An 18,883-nucleotide genomic window follows, 5' to 3' on the forward strand; every position below is an offset into this window, starting at 1 on the left:
ACATTATACAAAAGATATTACAGAAAGACAGAAACTAAGTATGAATGACCAATCAAACTTACAGTTATATTTGGATCAGTGGCCGTAACCTGAATAACCAAATCATTAACTGGTTTGGTCTCATCAATACTTTCTCTATAAGTTGTCTGTGTAAATCTTGGTGGTTCTGTTGTACGATCCACATTGATTGTTACAGTTGTATTGATACATCTCTGAGGGGAACCAGAATCACAAGCTCGTAGCACCACCTGGTAAACAGGAAATGAAGTTAAAGACAACGCAGTTTCTGCATTATCATAAAGTAAAGACACAATTTTTCAAGAAAAAAGTGGAAATTGGGGAAATTAGAAGTAAACATGCAATAATAAAGGAAAAGAAATGGTGAAATCATGATTTGAAAAAAAAAAGATTTCCATTTTAAAGACAAAGAAAATCCTGCTTGAAATCTGTAAAGATATATTGTTTAAATTTTTTGCATGTGTGTAAAGTAAAATAATCAAACTTAAGTCTTATACACATTGAACATTATAACATGAAGGGCAATGGTCATTCCCCCTTCCCCCCCGAAAAAAAATGGTAGCGTAAATTAAATTGTAATTTAGAGCATCATAAGCAAAAAAAATTGTTGTCACATCATAACATATGATATATTATACAAATACAATTTTTGCGTAATCCACCACAGATTTCTACCTGGAAGCCTGCACAATTTAAATCAAACACAGGCCTACTTTGGACTTTGTATTGAAAGCAGTAGCAGTTCAGTTCACATTGCGGTGAATCTACACAAACTCAACAAAAAATGTTAAGAGGCACTTTAGAAAATATTCATTATATTTTATTTTTACAATATATAAACATATGTGGCATTTCTATCAATAATCCCAATAACAATAAAAAAACATTTTTTTTTCAAAAACAGATAATTTATTTAATCATGTTCAAATCAGTGTCATAACAATTTTTTTTCATAATTTTGAAAACTAAGTGACCCTTAACTATTTTTTTGTTGAGTATAGAACCTCTTGGTATCAGTTCAATTCAAATTGCTGAATGCTTAAATTGAATCTCTGATATTAGAACAATGCAATTTTCTGTAAACCTACATAGACCTCTAGATATCAGTTCAATTCAAATTACTGTAAATTGACATGAAATTTATGGATATCAGTTCAATTCACATCGCTGTAAACTTACATAGAATCTCTGAATATCAGTGTTGATCAATGGTTTAGCCAGCTGTACTACACCAGATTCCCGACCAATAATGAAGTATTCATCAGATCCCAAGCCAAAGCTTCTCTCTAGTCGCTGTTCTACGATGTCATATGTTATTTTGTCCTGAAAACAAAAAAATATTAAAGTTAATCCATAAAACACAAAGTGCTATAGCAAGGCTAGAGGTTCTAATTCATAATGTCATGGCAAAGTTTTTAATTCAAAAAAGGTTTTCAACCAAAGCTGTATTGATTTTCAATGAGTTTTTGGGTTTAAAATATTTTGATTGATGATTAAAAAAAAACATTTCAGGGTAACAGTGTTACTCTAAACATTTCAGGGTAATAATGTTACAATAAACATTTCAGGATAACAGTGTTACTATAAACACAATGTCCATATATTATTCAGGTCCTGTACAGAATATCTTGCTATTGTGCTCAATCTGTGTTATCAGTCATTAGACCTAACCATATGATTTTAAGTTTTTTTTGCCATTATCTGTAGCCTGAACTTACTCTCTCAAGCTTATCTGTAGCCTGAACTTACTCTCTCATCCTTATCGCTAGCCTGAACTTACTCTCTCATCCTTATCTATAGCCTGAACTTACTCTCTCGTCCTTATCATTAGCTTGAACTTACTCTCTCATCCTTATCTGTAGCCTGAACTTAATCACTCATCCTTATCTGTAGCCTGAACTTACTCTCTAATCCGTATCGTTAGCCTGAACTTACTCTCTCATCCTTATCATTAGCCTGAACTTACTCTTTAATCCTTATTTGTAGCCTGAACTTACTTTCACATCCTTATCTGTAGCCTGAACTTGGAGCACCTCAGTGAGAACAGGAGCATCTTCACGGACTTTAGCACTGTACTGGGGTAACTGCCAGCTTGGTAGGTTTGGATTCCGTAGTACAGTAATTAAGACTGTACCTGTTCCTCGCTTGTCTGGACGGTACGTGTCAAAGGCTTCTACAACCAACTACAAATACACATGATACAAATTACTAATATGAGTTAGGCACAGCTTACAACCAAGCATCACACTTACCGGTATATAATTTTCTTATGTTTGTAAATCATTGAAAAAAGGGACAACAGCTGAAAGGGGTGAAATAGGATAGGTAAATGGTTGTCCGTTTTTTTTAAATTTCTCAGTGCACTGTATCTAGACACTATAAATAGTTCTTTATTATTTTTGCTTTGTTTTTGAATTGCATGTTTTAATAATAAACCAATTTAAAGACCACTTTTATTTGAATTCACTTTCCTGAACCATTTCTACAGGCCTGTCTGTTATCTATTCTGGTATGACTGAATGCCTGTGGTTAGCCTCGCATGTGATGCTCTGTAATGTTGCCTTTTGAATAACATATTTTGGTCATTTTCTTGGGGTGCTAATTTTGGCATAATTTAGAGGTATGTCTAAAAATGGGAAAACAAATTTCTGCAAAATAATTACACATGGCTTCAGTACTTAGTGTTCCACTTTGTATTTGCAAAAAAAATTAGAAATGTCAAAAAATTCTGTATAACATTTTCCCTCAAATTCAACAAATTTTACCCCAGCCAAAATAAGCCACCATACAGTATAGTACAGGTGTTAATAATATGTAGAAGTACTGCAGGATGTAAAAGAATGGAGTATGATAGCATAGATCAGTAAACCAGACCTATTCAAATTCCCCAGTTGCTTCCATTCTGAAAATTTATTCAATGTTGAATCTTTGGTCCATGGGGTGGCATAGAATTTGAAATTTGAATCGAACTTAAGGTAACTCGGTTTGGTTATTTATAATAAACTGTTATCACAGAGACAAGTCTCGCCTGTTTCATACTGTCAATATAATGGTGTGTTTGTTAAATATCATTTTTTGTGTTGCTTTCATATTTTGTATAATAATATGAAATTATAAAGTTAATAATTTTTTGTTACCACTACAAAATGCACTAGATTGCGGGGGTATATGAGTAAAATTTGCATCAATTTGTGATGCAATAATGGAAATACATCTGTAAACCAAATATCATTGACTTAGCATAAGGGGTTCATGTTGAAATGAACTTATCAGATAACTTAACATGAAGTTTGTGGATGCCAATGCCAACACTGTCGCCAGAAAATCAAAACCTAAGTCTCGTCTTTCACGACTTCAATAGCAGGCGAGACAAAAAGTCAAGGATGAAAGAGTATGAAGCATATACATACCCTATAAACATCCATTGTGTTATCTTCTCGTACACTTCTAATTATAGAAACTTCTCCATTGATGGCGTTGACGAAGAAAAGACTGGGAGCTGGGTATTCTCCTATGACATCATACCTGATTTCTCCCTGTTAATAGAAAAAAAAGACAAATAATGGCATGGCAGCTTCTTGATTCATGTCAGTTTCACTAGAGACTGTAGCTACATTTTAGGTCATTACCATGATGGTGATTTATTTCAAGATATCTAAGATGCTATAAATGTATCAATTTCATTGGTGTACTTAATTTTGATACTTCCATGAGGGGTGGAAAAGGGGAGACAAGGGGATAGCCTGACTAATTTGATAGTGAGACGGAAGTCACAGTGGGAGTGGTATTGGCGAAGACAAGGGCACACCCTGACCAATCTGATGGTGAGAGGGACGTCCCAGTGGGAGTTAGATTGGGGGTGGACAAGGAGATAGCCTGACAAATCTGATAGTGCAAGAAATGGTCACAGTGGGAGTGGCATTGGGGGTGAACAAGTGGAAAGTCCAACCAATCTGATGGTGAGAGGGAGGTCCCAGGGGAGTGGCATTGGTGGAGACAAGGGCATAGCCTGACCAATCTGATAGTGAGAGAAAGGTCACAGTGGGAGTGGCATTGGGGGTAGACAAGGGGATAGTCCAACCAATCTGATATGAGAGGGCGGTCCCAGTGGGAGTGGCATTGGTGGAGACAAGGGCATAGCCTGACCAATCTGATGGTGAGAGGGAGATCCCATGGGAGTGGCATTGGTAGAGACAAGGGCATAGCCTGACCAATCTGATGGTGAGGATAGATCCCAGGGGAGTCGGATTGGGAAGAAAAGGGATAGCCTGACCAATCTGATGCATATGGCGCAAGGGAGGTCAAAGAGGGGGTGAGATTGGGGTAGACAAGGGGATAGCCTGACAAATGGCTCTGACTGTCTCAATTAAATCTTGTACAGGCCTGGTTGTGAGGGGGTAGGGGTTAGCAAGACATTGGGATTAAAAGTTTGTCAGGGTGATAACCCAGCTGTTTATCCTGTCAGGGTAGTAACCCATCTGCTTATTCTGTCAGTGGTAACAACCCACCTGTTTATCCTGATCTGTAGCTCTGACTGTCTCAATTATATCTCCTACAGGTCTGTTTTCATTTATCTGTACTGTGTAGTTCACAAATTGGAACACTGGTGTGTAAAGATCCCTCACTACATCAATGAGTATGGTAACTGGTACTTGGTTCTTCCCATCAAAAGCTTCTGCTGTTATCTATAAAAAATAAATTAATTAGAGATAACAGATTTTTAACACATCTATATAAGTGATTACTGTAAAAACATTTTAATTTGGGATTACAGATTGTTTAGTGTTCTAGGAATCCCATTTTCTGTCACCCACCACAGGTGAAATTTTTGCAAGGGAAATTAAGTAGTTCATTTCGCTCTACACACACTTGAGAGGTTTTTAAGTAGAAAACATGAAAGGATTTGCTAAGTTTATTACAAACTCTGAACTTAAAGTATAACTTGTGACTATGTGTCACTTAAAACTTACAGTATAACTTGTGACCATGTATCAATTATATCTTACAGCCTAACTTGTGGCCGTGTCTCACTAAAAACTTAGTCTAACTTCTGACTGTAACTCACTACAAACTTACAGTATAACTTGTGACTATGTCTCACTTAAAACTTACAGTATAACTTGTGACTATGTCTCACTTAAAACTTACAGTATAACTTGTGACTATGTCTCACTTAAAACTTACAGTATAACTTGTGACCATGTATCAATTATATCTTACAGCCTAACTTGTGGCCGTGTCTCACTAAAAACTTAGTCTAACTTCTGACTGTAACTCACTATAAACTTACAGTATAACTTGTGACTATGTCTCACTTAAAACTTACAGTATAACTTGTGACTATGTCTCACTTAAAACTTACAGTATAACTTGTGACCATGTATCAATTATATCTTACAGCCTATCTTGTGGCCGTGTCTCACTAAAAACTTAGTCTAACTTCTGACTGTAACTCACTATAAACTTACAGTATTACTTGTGACTATGTCTCACTTAAAACTTACAGTATAACTTGTGACTATGTCTCACTTAAAACTTACAGTATAACTTGTGACCATGTATCAATTATATCTTACAGCCTAACTTGTGGCCGTGTCTCACTAAAAACTTATTCTAACTTCTGACTGTAACTCACTATAAACTTACAGTCTAACTTGTGACCATGTCTCACTTAAAACTTACAGTATAACTTGTGACCATGTCTAGTTTTAAATCATTCTGTACAAATATCATTCCAGACTCAGGATCAAGTGAGAAGAAATCATTGGCAGTAGAGGTTGACGTTATCCTGTATGTAAGGTCATCCTAAAAACAGGAAAAAAACATGTTTAAAAACATAAAACATAAATATACATAAAATTCTACTGTAAAGAGAAAGTGTAATATTGTGGTATGTTGATATTTTCAGGTTTATGTTAATATTTTCTAACTTATTTGAACTTGTAGGGTACCCAATACTTTTGCACATGTAGAGTAGTGCTTGGTACTATCTGATTTTTTAAAGTATTATAAAACATATTCACAGCGTGTCTATAGAGTACAAATAATGATTGTATGTGGAAAAAAACAAACCCATGTAGATTGGAAGAACTATACTTACGCCATCTCTATCAGTAGCATTCAATCTAAGTATATTCACACCAATCTGTGTTGTCTCATTGATGGTTACATTATAGAAGGATTTATCAAACCCAGGAAGATTCTCATTCCTAGTGACAGTAATGTTGACAAAGTCTTCCACTGTATCCTCCGGGTAAATGGAATCATAAGCCTGTACTCTAAGCTAAAATGAAAATATAGTCAATTTATTTCTAGCTGCATGTATATCTACATATGATGCCTAACCCATCAAATGCTGTGCTTAAAAAGTATGTGGATGGAATAAAACAGACAAACAGACAGATAGGTGATACCTACACAACTTGTCTGAATGGGACTTAAAATACAAAAAGTTGCATTCATAATAGAAGCCAACTATTAAAACACATTTTACTTTAAAATTGATTTGCTTTAAAATTTTAGTTATTGGGATTGTGTGAAATGTATGATTTGAGTGACAACTCCTTCAATATCAAAATATTATAAAGACTCACAATATAATTTTCTGTTTGTTTATCTGTAGTCAGGTCATTCTTCAGAATGATACGACCAGCTGGATCTCCTTGGTTTTCAGACAGACCAAAGTAATAGGGAGCAGATCTATCTCCCACAATTTTGTAAACAATCTCTCCCTGAAAATAATCAACCATAATAATGAAAACAATTCTTGCCTTGACAGCCAAATAATAAAGTTAATTTTAATTTAAAAAATTTAAAATACCACAATGATATGGAAGAAAAAAAAAAAAATTGATACATTTTCTATGAATGTTTTCAATCACAATTCTAGTGATCATACCTAAAAATATGTTCAGCACCTGTATTCGTATCACAAATCATAAACAAAGATAGAGCTTGCTGAAATTATATTGACTTCTTGTACCACACTAGACTTCTTACAATTAGAGTTATGGAACAGGGTTTTTCTACTAGAAGATTTAAGTCAACACTACAAAAGTTTTATGATCATCATCATAAACTCGAACTTGTACATTGTTACAGTGTATCCATCTACACAATGAAAACCAATTTGTTTACTATGTCATAGTTTTCCTTTCATCCTTGTTTACTACAGAAGTGACATGTACTCGGTAGGCGTTTCTAGATATGCAGAGAATGCTTACCCTACGAGTTCACCTGCTTCATGCTCACAAATAAAACCTGATCATTACAATAATTTTCCATTAAACAAATGAAAAACAGTTCCTTGATTCAGAATCCGTATAAAGTAAACCATTAATCCTAAAAAAACATTTTTGTTCTTGCTTTTTATACCTGTTTATCTGGATCAACAGCAGACAGTGTGAAGACTGACAAAGACACAGCAGTATTTTCTGACATGATCTTTGTGTATGGTGTGCCTTCAAACTTTGGTGGTTGTTCATTACGGTTGACAGTTATTTGTACATCTCCAATAACACTTTTCTCAAATCTTCCTGCCTGATCACGGACCAATATCTTCATCTGAAAAGATTATTCATTTTCTGTAGAATAAATTACCATCTATTTCTATGTTATATATAATACTATCAATTCTGAAAAGATTGTGACCATTTATTAATGAAATTTTGAGGCTCCATAGGAAGGTTATGCTACTGTGAGAGTACTTTAATTCATGGATACCAATTTTCATGGATTAGGGAAGAAACACAAGTTTGTAGATTCTTGAATTTGTGGATTTGAGGCTTTCAGTATACACATCAATGGAAATCTCCTTTTCGATGGGAACCAAATTTCATGGATTGGCCTTCCAATGAAAACAACGAATACTGGTACCCCTCGAAAAATAGTACTTTCACAGTAACTAGCTTCTGACATACATCATGTACATGTGAACTTCCTGCCGGTAGGATTAAAAAATCTCTCATTTTAATAGGCTGTCTCTCACCTTCCTCTTAAGAAGATCAAACTGTTGTAAAGACGAACAAATTGTAAAAATAAAAACTCAGGTTAATGTAAAAAAAATAACAAAGGTATTAAAACTAGCTTATTTAAACGCAAATTAACTTTTTTTTTTTTAAACAGCCAATAGTATGATAAAGCAATTAAACTGGGTGTGATCCTAACCTCGAACCTTGTTGACCTGGATTAGCCTATGGTAAATACCAGTTTTGCTAAGCCAACCACAATAAATTAATTTCCATTTTTACTCATTCTATAGAGGACTTGGTATTCACCTTGGGGGATTCCAGTTCAACATGGTTAGAACATCTGGTCAACTTGCTATAACTGACAGGTGATGAGTTGAAATTTTCTAAACTTAGTTTATGTATAAGACACTCTCTATTTAACTTTCAATCAGAATATCAGAGTACAACTTTTCAGAAACCTGCAAATCTGATATCTGTATAACTTCTGACAAAAAAAATTTTAAATTTCCTGATCTAATTTCGAAGTTTATCACATGTATGATAAGAAAATATCTCATGTTTTTACTGCAAAATTACAACCTTTAGGGACAAGCAATATACAAATTATAATACTAAACAGAACGGACAATACAACTACATATATAAACAAAATTCAAACAAATACAGAAATTGAAAAAAATGATAACACTATTATAAACTTGTCTGACAGGTCCGCTGTTCTTAGTTCTAATGACTTTTTAAAGAAGACTCCAACAATGATTTACAAGTTCAGGGGTAGGGATAAAAATAAAAAACTACTTTTTCTATTCCATCTGAACTTTTAGAGGATGGAGAATCGTCATTGATTAATTCAAGGAAATATATTCTTTATTCGGAATTAACTGAGCAATCAAAATGAAATGAGATTCATCATCAACCCTGTAGATAGATCATTCTTCTCTGCATCTTTAAACCCAATCTGTCCCTAAAATCATTACTTACATTAAACTGTTTAGTTTTTGTTGCATCAGTCCTTAAATCTTGAGTGACAGTAATGCTACCATTATCTGGATGTACTGCAAAGTACTGTAGACCTCTGTCAGAGTCTGATGTGCCATCAGAGATCAGTTCATATCGTAACTTATCCTGCAATAACAATAACATACATTAACATAAACAATTTTATCTTCCTACTCACTTTATGAAAATTACACCCAGGTCTGCACTTCAATTGAAGGCGACATGCCCATCTTGGCTTTTCATTAATATTAAGCCCAGATCATCACTTTGTGGGCAACTAAGAATTATGCGGAGCTTGGCATTTCATGGATAATCATGCCCAGCTTAGCACTTCAGGTCAATTATGCCCAGCTTAGCACTACATGGAAAATCACACCCACCTCAGCACTTATTGGACAATCATGTCCACCTTGGCACTTTATGGATAATCATTCTCAGCTTAGCACTTCAGGTCAATTATGCCCAGTTAGCACTTCATGGATAATCATGCCCAGCTCAGCACTTATTAGACAATCATGCCAAGCTCAGCACTTCATGAACACTCATACCTAGCTTCACACATCATGAATAATCTTGTCCAGATTCATACTTAATGGACAATAATGCCAAACTTCAACTATGGACAATTATGGCAAGTTTGGTACTTTATGGACAATGCTAAATGGTTATTTTCATAGAGTTTGATCAAGTAAAGATTGCATGCAAATGTAAGCTGAAATATTTAAGGATTTTTGTCATGTAAAAAATACTCGTACAAGTCAGCAAAAAGGCTTTTTCTGTTAACTGGGTACACACAGATAGCAATTTTCAAAATTGTGTGAAAATTAATGATTTTTCCACTATATACACACATCAGGCTTCTTACTTTGTCTACTTATAGATTGCATGTTATAATAGTAACTGGATAGCTGGATTTTTGAAAAATTCCAAATTTGAAGGACCAGTATAAGGATTTTACAGATCAGGACCTATAATAGGATGTATGTTACAAACCTTGTCCAAGTCTGTGGCTGTAATGTTCAATACATTATTACTAATAGGAACATATTCCCAGATATTTGTACTGAACAACCGACGATTTAATGATGGAGCGTTGGGGTTGTGTTTGACATCGATGGTGACAGTTGCTGTTGATGTTTTACCCAAAGATCCAGGGTTTGTAGCAGTTACTACAAGCTGAAATTCAAATCATTTGAGATCATTGGAATGAAAGCATCAAATGTGATTTCAGTTTTGTTTTTGGCAGATCTTAAATGCATCAAAGGAAGAAAAACTTCAGCAATAGAGTAGACCCTTGATTTAACTGATTTTTCATTGCCTTAACCTTATTTTGTCGATTTCAGATGTTTGTCCACTATTACCAAGTTGTCTGCTGCGCTTACAGCATGACACTTCGATAAAAATGATTGATTTCATCCTAATGTCAATAGTGTATGACAATGTTGGTCATTAATGTATCTTTCATGTCATTTTTTGCTTTTTTAGTTAATTTTCAAGAATTATCATCATTACATTGGATTTTATTAATTTTATTGTCAGGGTCTTTCAGAGTGTGTTTACTGAAGACCTTTGGTGATCTCTGTATTTACTATTTTTATAAATATTATATGATGGTACATTTGTTGTGTTTTACCATATCTGTTCCTTTTTCTGTTGACAAGTAGTCATTTCTTTTACTTGCCTAGTTTACGGACACAACATATTACAGGAAAACAAGCTAATGAATTCCAATATTTTCAGAAGTCACACTTTCTCTTAAGAGTCATGTTCTGAGTAGAATTAGCATCACAATTTTTTAAATTATTTAGCATATTTGATTAAACAGAGGATTACACTTACTATTCTGCTTGTGTGCAGCCCCTAAAAGTTTAGTATATTTGATTAAACAGAGGATAAGACTTCCCACCCTCAATGTGTGCAGCCCCTCAAATTTTAAAGTATTTTGTATTTCAAATATAGATAACCAAACAGACTTACTAAATATCTCGTCTCCACATCTTCTGTTAAATCATTCCTAACATATATACGTCCACTGGTATTCTCAACTCTGAAGTAGTATGGTGCCTGTAGAGAACCAGCTACTCCATATATAACAGGTTGCTGAAGAGACAGAAAAAATTTAACTGAAAACAATATCTTGGCTCCATGTGTTGGGTTTTTTTTTTACCTTTTTTTAGAGCAAATTCGATAAAATCATAATCAAAAGAAGATTTTTTCTCATTATTAAAAAGTAAAAAAAAGCAGCTTCACCATTCAGGGAAAAAAAAAGCAGCTTCACCATTCAGGGAAAAAAAAAGCAGCTTCACCATTCAGGGGAAAAAAAAGCAGCTTCACCATTCAGGGAAAAAAAAAAGCAGCTTCACCATTCAGGGAAAAAAAAAAGCAGCTTCACCATTCAGGGAAAAAAAAAAGAGTTGAATGAAATGTTTACCTTCTACATTATTTTTCATGAAAACCAAAAAACGAATTTGGAACTAATTGCTTAAAATTTTCATTTCAATCTGAATAGGTTTTTAACTTGTTCTGTCAACATCCTAAATTGAGAGAGTAGTCATCATGTGACACTGTGCACATACTATACTTCATGGCATATTAACTTCTGCCACATTCAATCCTGGTAAAAGTACCTGTGAAATCTGTGAAATTTGATTATCACACAACAAAAGAATAGCTTTTTTTCCTCAAAATCTGCAATATTAATACTTACGAACAAGTTTATTTGACTAAATCTGCAAATATGTTTACAGTATTTGAAAATATCACAACAAGGTATTTCTTAAAGACTAAACTGAAAATGTGACAAGGTATCTTGTCAATTTCAGACACAGAATCAATCACTATTCCAAGCAACAGTAATCTGTCTTGCATTGGAAAGATTTTAAATCAATATGTTGATTTAACAGTCACATGGTGAAGTTAAATACATGACAGATTTGGCAAATTTTTACCCTGTAAATGTTCTAGTCTACATGTACTTCTAAGTTCTAAAAAGATGGCAATCAGCGACTTAATTTATTCAAGATTTATTATTGTATTGCCAACCTGATCTGGATCTTGTGCTAAGACTGTGAAGATAGGATTTGGTCCATTGACTGGTTCTTTCTCCTGAATTTCCTTGTAGTAAGGCTCTCCACTAAATACTGGTGCCTGGTCTCTTTGAATGGTAATAAGAACAGGACAGGATGCTGATTGACCAGCATTATCAGAGGCAATAACATCAAACTGAAAAAATAAACATGTCATACGTTATACATCTCACCCTTTCTTGTCCAATTAAAAATCTAAAAGTGCTAAGGCCCCATAACTCTAAAAATGATAAGAAAACTATAACAGTTTCAAAATGTATGATTGCTTGATTGATTGTTGTTAATATCTAATGGCTGTTATTTCATGCCGGAATAAACTGGACACCTGTATCAATTAAATAGATGAATATAATGAGAATATGTATAGTGAATATGTCAAAGAGACAACAACCCCACTGGTCTTCAATGAATGGCATGGAAACCCTCATACCACAGGGCAGGCTGCTTATATCAAACCCTGTACAGAGTGGACACCCACCTGTATCAACCAAACATCTTAAGTCTGCTTATATCAAACCCTGCACAAAGTGGATGCCTGTATCAACCAAATCCCTTCTGAAGTTCTCCCAAATCAAACCATAAACAAAGTGGGCACCTTTCTCGAGTTAACATCTTCCAGAGAATCTGTGTCTCAATTGCAACTAAACCTGTGAAAACTGAGCACCTCCTATTGAAAATCCTTCAATCTGATAAAGGTACAGTCAAGAGAGGTACTTACATTGAAGCTATTTAGAATCGTTTCTGTAAAAAGTCTCTTAGAAGTTATGACTCCATTTTCTGGATTTATGTATAGGAAGCTTCTTTCAGTGACATCTGCTGTATTGGTGTCAAAGGAATAAGTAATGGTGTCCTAAAAATAAAGATTAGCTAAGGATATTAAAAGGGTGTCTATGCAAAAACCAGGCAGTGGGTGGCACATGACAAATTTTGTTTTCAAAAAAATTTCACCCATTCCAAAACTCAAAGTTAAATGTTGGTTTTTTGATTCATTTCAATTATTAAAGATAAGTAACTTACATAAAAAGCATTGAAATTTATTGAAAAAAAGGGAGAAAACTCTTTCATTTGAGCAAAATTTGGTTGCTTTGTAAGGGAACTTTAAATGCATTTTCATAGCCATCCATTGTAAATTTAAAACAAACTTCGTCCTACTTGACAGACATATGGTATATACATAATACTTTGCAACAAAAATTCAGTGGTATCAAATTTACCCTAAGGCACCCGTATTATAGGATCTTTAGACGGACAGCCTCTTAAAGAGGTTAGAGGTTGTTACAGTAAAAATTTGTCTGTTGGGTGTAACAGTAAAAATTGTTCAAAAAAAAAAAAACCTAAAAAAAACTTTTTATTTCTCACATTCAAAGTTTAGCATGTTGTGGAAATGTGGTATTCTAACTGCATTACTGTGATATGTGCATTTGGTCAGGGAAGGACAAACATTTAAAATTTCATATCAGGACTTGAATGAAATTATCTGACAACAAAGTTTTTTTATAAATATAAACTTCAGTTTCGGATCAAGGAAACATTAAGTTTGCCCCTTTTAGGTTAATGATGACCAATTATAGCCTGGAACCTCTATAACTTACCCCATCTGCATCAGTAGCATTCACATCAGTGATAACAGAACCCAGACCAAGATTCTCAGACGGACTGGCCTGGAATGCTGTTCGTGTACATTGAGGTGTACTGGGGTTCCTATTGACAGAAAATGTGGCAGTACTTGTCACTCTGTCATCTGGGTACATGCTGTCATAAACAACTACAGCCAACTGGAAAATAAATGATTTTCAATGAATTGTCTCCCTTATATTGAGTGTGAGTTGTCTACCCTTCCTTATACCTCACCGCTGTAAGAAATGTATATGAATACATTCATTATATATAAAGATCCTAAAACAGAAAAGCAGATCTGTTATACAAGATACATATTATCAGCCATTTTGATTTTCGGATCAATTCCTTTTGAGAGACCACCCATTTTGTAAGGCCACTTTTATGTAGCAAATGGGTTGGTCTCTCAAGAAGGGGACTACTGTATTAATATGAAGTCAAAACTTGGTTAGCCTTACCTGTTACCCTTTGGAACAGTTCATGTGGGAGAATTTTAGGTAAAAACAAATTTATTTATATTTAAAATTCTATTATTTAGTATTGTTCAAAGAGAATGTAGTAATTTTAACCGAATATTTCCTACAATTCTTACATCTTAATGTGGGAGATTCTAAATATTTCCCTGATTTTGTGGGAATCTCCCCTCAAATGTGGGAGGATTAACAGGTATGGATAAGATAAGCATTTTAATCTTAATCTGTCAACCTTAAATGTATACAGGCTTACATGTTCTCCTCTGAAGTAAGTTTCAATTATTGCTGTAAGAAATATATTTTAAAAATTTCTATTTCAACTATCTAAAGCAGTCTATATTTTCTTTTTTCTTATTAACGCATCTACAAAAACTAAGTATTTCTCAAAGTAAAAATTCAAAGATTTTTAGCTATTTTTCAAATGTTAATCTTTCTTCCTTCATAATTAAAACTATGAATATATTAAAATCAATTAAAATCTTAACCAACATTTTCCATGTAAATCATTTTCAGTAAAATTAACTTTAAGAGTGACAAATCACAACCAGAAGACTATAAATGTCACAGTGATTCTTAATTTGACCCTCTCAGTGAACACAAAGCATACCTTATAGTTGGCTGTGTTCAGACCATCCTGGGTCAAAGATTTGGCAATAGTTATGACACCACTGGTCTCGTTAACATTGAAAAAAGCAGGAGCTGGGAAATTTCCGACTGACTCAAACATCAATTGTCCCTGTAAGACAAACAGATCCAGCATAGATAATTACAAATTATACAGAAATATTAAAGCTTGTAATCATAATAAGACTTAATACAACAAGCTTATAAATAGTGATTCATTTTGTAAACTGAGGATAAAGATTCCAAACAGTAGTAATTTTTAACAATTTATCAAATACCTTATATTCATGTTAAAACAGAATATACCTGAGCATTTAGGTCTCAGTATCGTATTAATTTTCCCATAGACTTCTATAGTGAAGTGCATATTTTTAGGATTTTTAAAAAAATACGTAAATTGATTCAATAAAACTTTCACTTATGTAGCATTTCTAAGGACATGTGAAAAAATAATTTCCCGCAAAGAAAATAGGGTGAGTCCACGAAGATCGGACAGAAAAGTAGTCTCAAACTATAAATAGCCATTTTCCCTACTTTCACTTTCGTTTTGCACTCACCAAACCAACCTTTTCAGTGGAACATTTTTATGATATTATGTTAGATTTTCTTTTAAAAAAGTTCTTCATCTTACAGTGTGATGTTTGCTCTATTTTATAAGTCATTGTTCATATCTTTTGACAAAATATTAGTTTGTAGAGAGGCAAAAAGAAAATGCACTATATTTTTATAGCATCCATGTTTTGACGTACACCTGCTCAGGGATATGCAATACGATACTGGTACCTTTAAGGCTAGTCTCCAATTATCCTAACCTTCATAGTAGAGGAAGCCCTCATAAAAGTAATTCATTAAAACCACAATCTAAGAATCACCAAGGGTCTGATATCAGTCTAAAAGGAAGTAAACTGGTAAGCAAATTGGTAAGTTTAAAATATTTGACAAGTTGAAAGGTATTATGTACTAGATAAGTTGTCCCAAGTTCAGTAGGACTTAGGACAATATCAGACTAATATTCCCAACTTAAGATAAATGATGTCAATAGATAAGCCTCCTCTAGTTTACTTTTTTATATCTGTCCTCCTACAGATTAAAAGAACAAAAAAATTGTAATAGTTAGGTCAGAATACGATACTGCCGAATTCAAGTTTTTTTTTCCAATGTGAATAAATATTTTGGTCTAAAGTATCAAATGGGACACGTGTTAAGAATTAAAGCACCCCATTTAGACATGCACTTCAAAGTACAACCTCCACTCAAAATATCCGACCTAGAATTTGTACACTAATCACGATGAACTTACTGGTGCCCTTATGTCCTTGTCTTCAGCAGAGACAGTGAAGACTGGTTCGTCTACAGCTAGACCCTGGCCAAGATTTGGTATATTGGCAGGCAAGTTTATGAACTGTGGTGAAAGACTGTTCCGTTGAATGGTAATAGATGCTCCAATATCGATGCACTTCTTTGGAGACCTTGTATCACAGGCTCGAATAAGTATCTGCAAGAAAATACTTTTATAATTCTTTATTCTCTGCAGGGTTATAAGTATTGTATGTTAAGAAGATTATTTTCCACTGGTTTGATAAGGAAGGGTTGCTCTCTTAGGTATTTGAAAAAAAAAATTAATTGAAAGATGAACATACAAACAGATGGACAAAGCCCAATATACCCCCAAATTTTTTAGAGGCAGGAGTGGGGGATTGAATATAATTCTAATCAGATATCATAAATGGCAAAACAGGAAATTTTACACTGTTGCACTGATGTAAAATGCAGAATTATTCAGGTAACACAAGGGTTCAAATGATTGGTGGTCTGAAGTTCACAGCCTTCATTTTCAAACCTAAAACATTTGAGATTTTATTTACCTAGGTCATTGACCATCAACTTTTTCATGAACATTTTACTGACGATTTTTGGACCATTGGTTTGAAACTATAAAAATTCCAGGACCTTCAACTCTTGAAGAGAAATTTGGACCCCTAGTGTCACAGACAGGTGATTCCTATATACCCACCATTGTTTCCTTTTTTTTTAGGGGGGAGGTGGGTGTGGGTGGTTTGAAAAAGACTTACAGTATCACTGTTCTGTGTTCCCTCTGTTAGTAACTTCTTTAGCGTAATCCTACCACTGTTAGGATCAATATAATAATATTCTTCAGCCCTCGAGTCTCCTATTATCTCATATGTTATTGGGTCCTAAAAATATATACAAATGCTAAACAATGACTCATGAAAAAAAGCTACATTAAATAGTGAATAGTTCAACTGATTGATTGATTGATTATGGTTTTATATCCTAAAGCAGAAAGTACATGCCTCCAGGGATAAGAATACTAAATCAATCAAAAAGACTGCCTTGATCTAATCTGCAGACCTGATTTTACAAGGTCTACAAACAAAGTGGAAATTGGCAAAAAATCGGAAGTAAATAATAAAAAAAAAAATTAACGGTAAAATTATTATTTGAAATAACGGAATTCCACTGAAAGCGGAAAAAAATCATGTCTGAATCTGATACTCTGAGCTAGTTTTTTGTTGAATTATCTCACAGAAGTAACAGATGGCATTAGGTCAAAGAAGACCAGCTTTTTGAAATTAAGGTACCTTTCACAGTGAAACCTGTCTGAACTGAACCATGAATTAACTGTAAACCTGCCTACACAAGACAACTTTTTGAAGTCCCATTGTCCATATCGACCAAATTCTACAGTCCAAAAGGAGTTCTGTTTAAAGAGGTTTTACTGTATAAAATCAAGCAATTACTTAATGTTTTTTTTTTCTTTCAGTAATGAATAGAGTTACTTTGCTCGCCCTACAGTATCAAAATCGTCCCTCATTTCAGTATATGTTGAACTTTTAACTTCTTCACCTTTGACTTACATTATCATCAACATCAGTAGCATTGACCTCTAAAACAAGGTCACCAAGTTTGTACAAATCTGTAATGGTCGCTGAGTATGGACCTCCGACAAACTGTGGTCCACCAAGATTCCTCTGCATTGTGATAGAAACAGTTGATGTAGCCGTCACATTGGGATACACAGAATCATAGGCAATCACCTCCAGCTGAAAAATTTATAAATAAGTTGAAATTAAAGTGTGAAAACAGATCAAGGACTGAAATGGCTGGGTAGTGGTAAAGTTGAAAAATTGACCAAGTGGGTAAATAGGAAGTAAAAGTGTGACAGACCTGAAATCAAATCCCACGATAAAGGGACCCAAAACTGAAGTTCTGTACCAAAGATTTATTGGCAGTGATTCAGTCGCTGAGAAAAATATTACAAAAATATTTCCCTGTCCATACAACATTCATAATTCTATAAGCCAATTTGCACAAAGCAACCTGGCCAAAAATGTATAAAAAAAAAAATAGTTCTCTATCTAAAAAAAAAACAAGAAAGTTCAAGGGACATTACTCAATTCAAGTTTCAGGAAATACAAATTCCTATTAATAAAATTTACATATGATGTAGTAACTAACTTTGCCCAACCTGCAATACAGGTGATATATAACCTCTCACGACCTTTGGCCTACCTAGTATACAGGTGACATATAAACTATCATGATCTTTCAGATAAGGGTCCGACTACTTTCAAAGTAACTGATTGAATTACAATTACTTTGTCAAATGTATGATTTAATTAAATTAATGATTACAGCATTTCTGAAAGTAATTAATGATTACATTGACTATTAATCATGATTACATCTGATTACAATGAATTTGCAAATAACTATGATTGGAACATTTTGTTTTAATATGTTATTTGTATTTTTCATAAGGCCTTAAATTCTGTGAATTTAACAGGAAATATTATTAGATTATTTAATATTTTTTAACGAGATGTGCATGAGAAACTTCCGCAAGTTGAAAAAATATTTAATAATCTGTTGTGGAATAATTTTGGGATTTATTCACTCTAATAGGGTAAGTTACTGCATTTAATCATTTTCCATTGTAGTCTAGACAATATCGTAACAAATTAGCCATTATTCCATACACAATAAACAAAGAGACGGTTATTTGGGTCGTCAAATATTCCTACGCTGTTGCTTATATGTCACGGGAGGACATAGAAACTAGCGATAATTTTCA

The 18,883-nt window shown here is 33.9% G+C and overlaps 1 protein-coding gene across 2 annotated transcripts in view; it reads right to left on the reverse strand.

The window, feature by feature from the left end:
* The window catches only part of LOC148620469 (uncharacterized), a 188,168-nt gene that overhangs the window by 58,488 nt on the left and 110,797 nt on the right, over nucleotides 1–18,883 (reverse strand). For both annotated transcript variants that reach the window (XM_088581362.1, XM_088581361.1), the window contains 19 exons: nucleotides 17,667–17,852; nucleotides 16,860–16,982; nucleotides 16,088–16,282; nucleotides 14,771–14,899; nucleotides 13,666–13,848; nucleotides 12,792–12,923; nucleotides 12,030–12,209; nucleotides 10,965–11,087; nucleotides 9,981–10,163; nucleotides 8,970–9,113; nucleotides 7,393–7,581; nucleotides 6,612–6,749; nucleotides 6,119–6,301; nucleotides 5,701–5,823; nucleotides 4,527–4,703; nucleotides 3,429–3,554; nucleotides 2,016–2,201; nucleotides 1,198–1,341; nucleotides 63–248 (listed from right to left, as the gene is read on the reverse strand). In XM_088581362.1, coding sequence (XP_088437488.1) covers nucleotides 63–248; nucleotides 1,198–1,341; nucleotides 2,016–2,201; nucleotides 3,429–3,554; nucleotides 4,527–4,703; nucleotides 5,701–5,823; nucleotides 6,119–6,301; nucleotides 6,612–6,749; nucleotides 7,393–7,581; nucleotides 8,970–9,113; nucleotides 9,981–10,163; nucleotides 10,965–11,087; nucleotides 12,030–12,209; nucleotides 12,792–12,923; nucleotides 13,666–13,848; nucleotides 14,771–14,899; nucleotides 16,088–16,282; nucleotides 16,860–16,982; nucleotides 17,667–17,852 — 3,030 coding nt within the window. The remainder of the gene's footprint in view (nucleotides 1–62; nucleotides 249–1,197; nucleotides 1,342–2,015; nucleotides 2,202–3,428; nucleotides 3,555–4,526; nucleotides 4,704–5,700; nucleotides 5,824–6,118; nucleotides 6,302–6,611; nucleotides 6,750–7,392; nucleotides 7,582–8,969; nucleotides 9,114–9,980; nucleotides 10,164–10,964; nucleotides 11,088–12,029; nucleotides 12,210–12,791; nucleotides 12,924–13,665; nucleotides 13,849–14,770; nucleotides 14,900–16,087; nucleotides 16,283–16,859; nucleotides 16,983–17,666; nucleotides 17,853–18,883) is intronic.

Source organism: Perna viridis, chromosome 4, assembly GCF_037379345.1.
Source record: "Perna viridis isolate PV_CMFRI_1.1 ecotype Kerala chromosome 4, ASM3737934v1, whole genome shotgun sequence".
Classification (NCBI taxonomy): domain Eukaryota; kingdom Metazoa; phylum Mollusca; class Bivalvia; order Mytilida; family Mytilidae; genus Perna; species Perna viridis.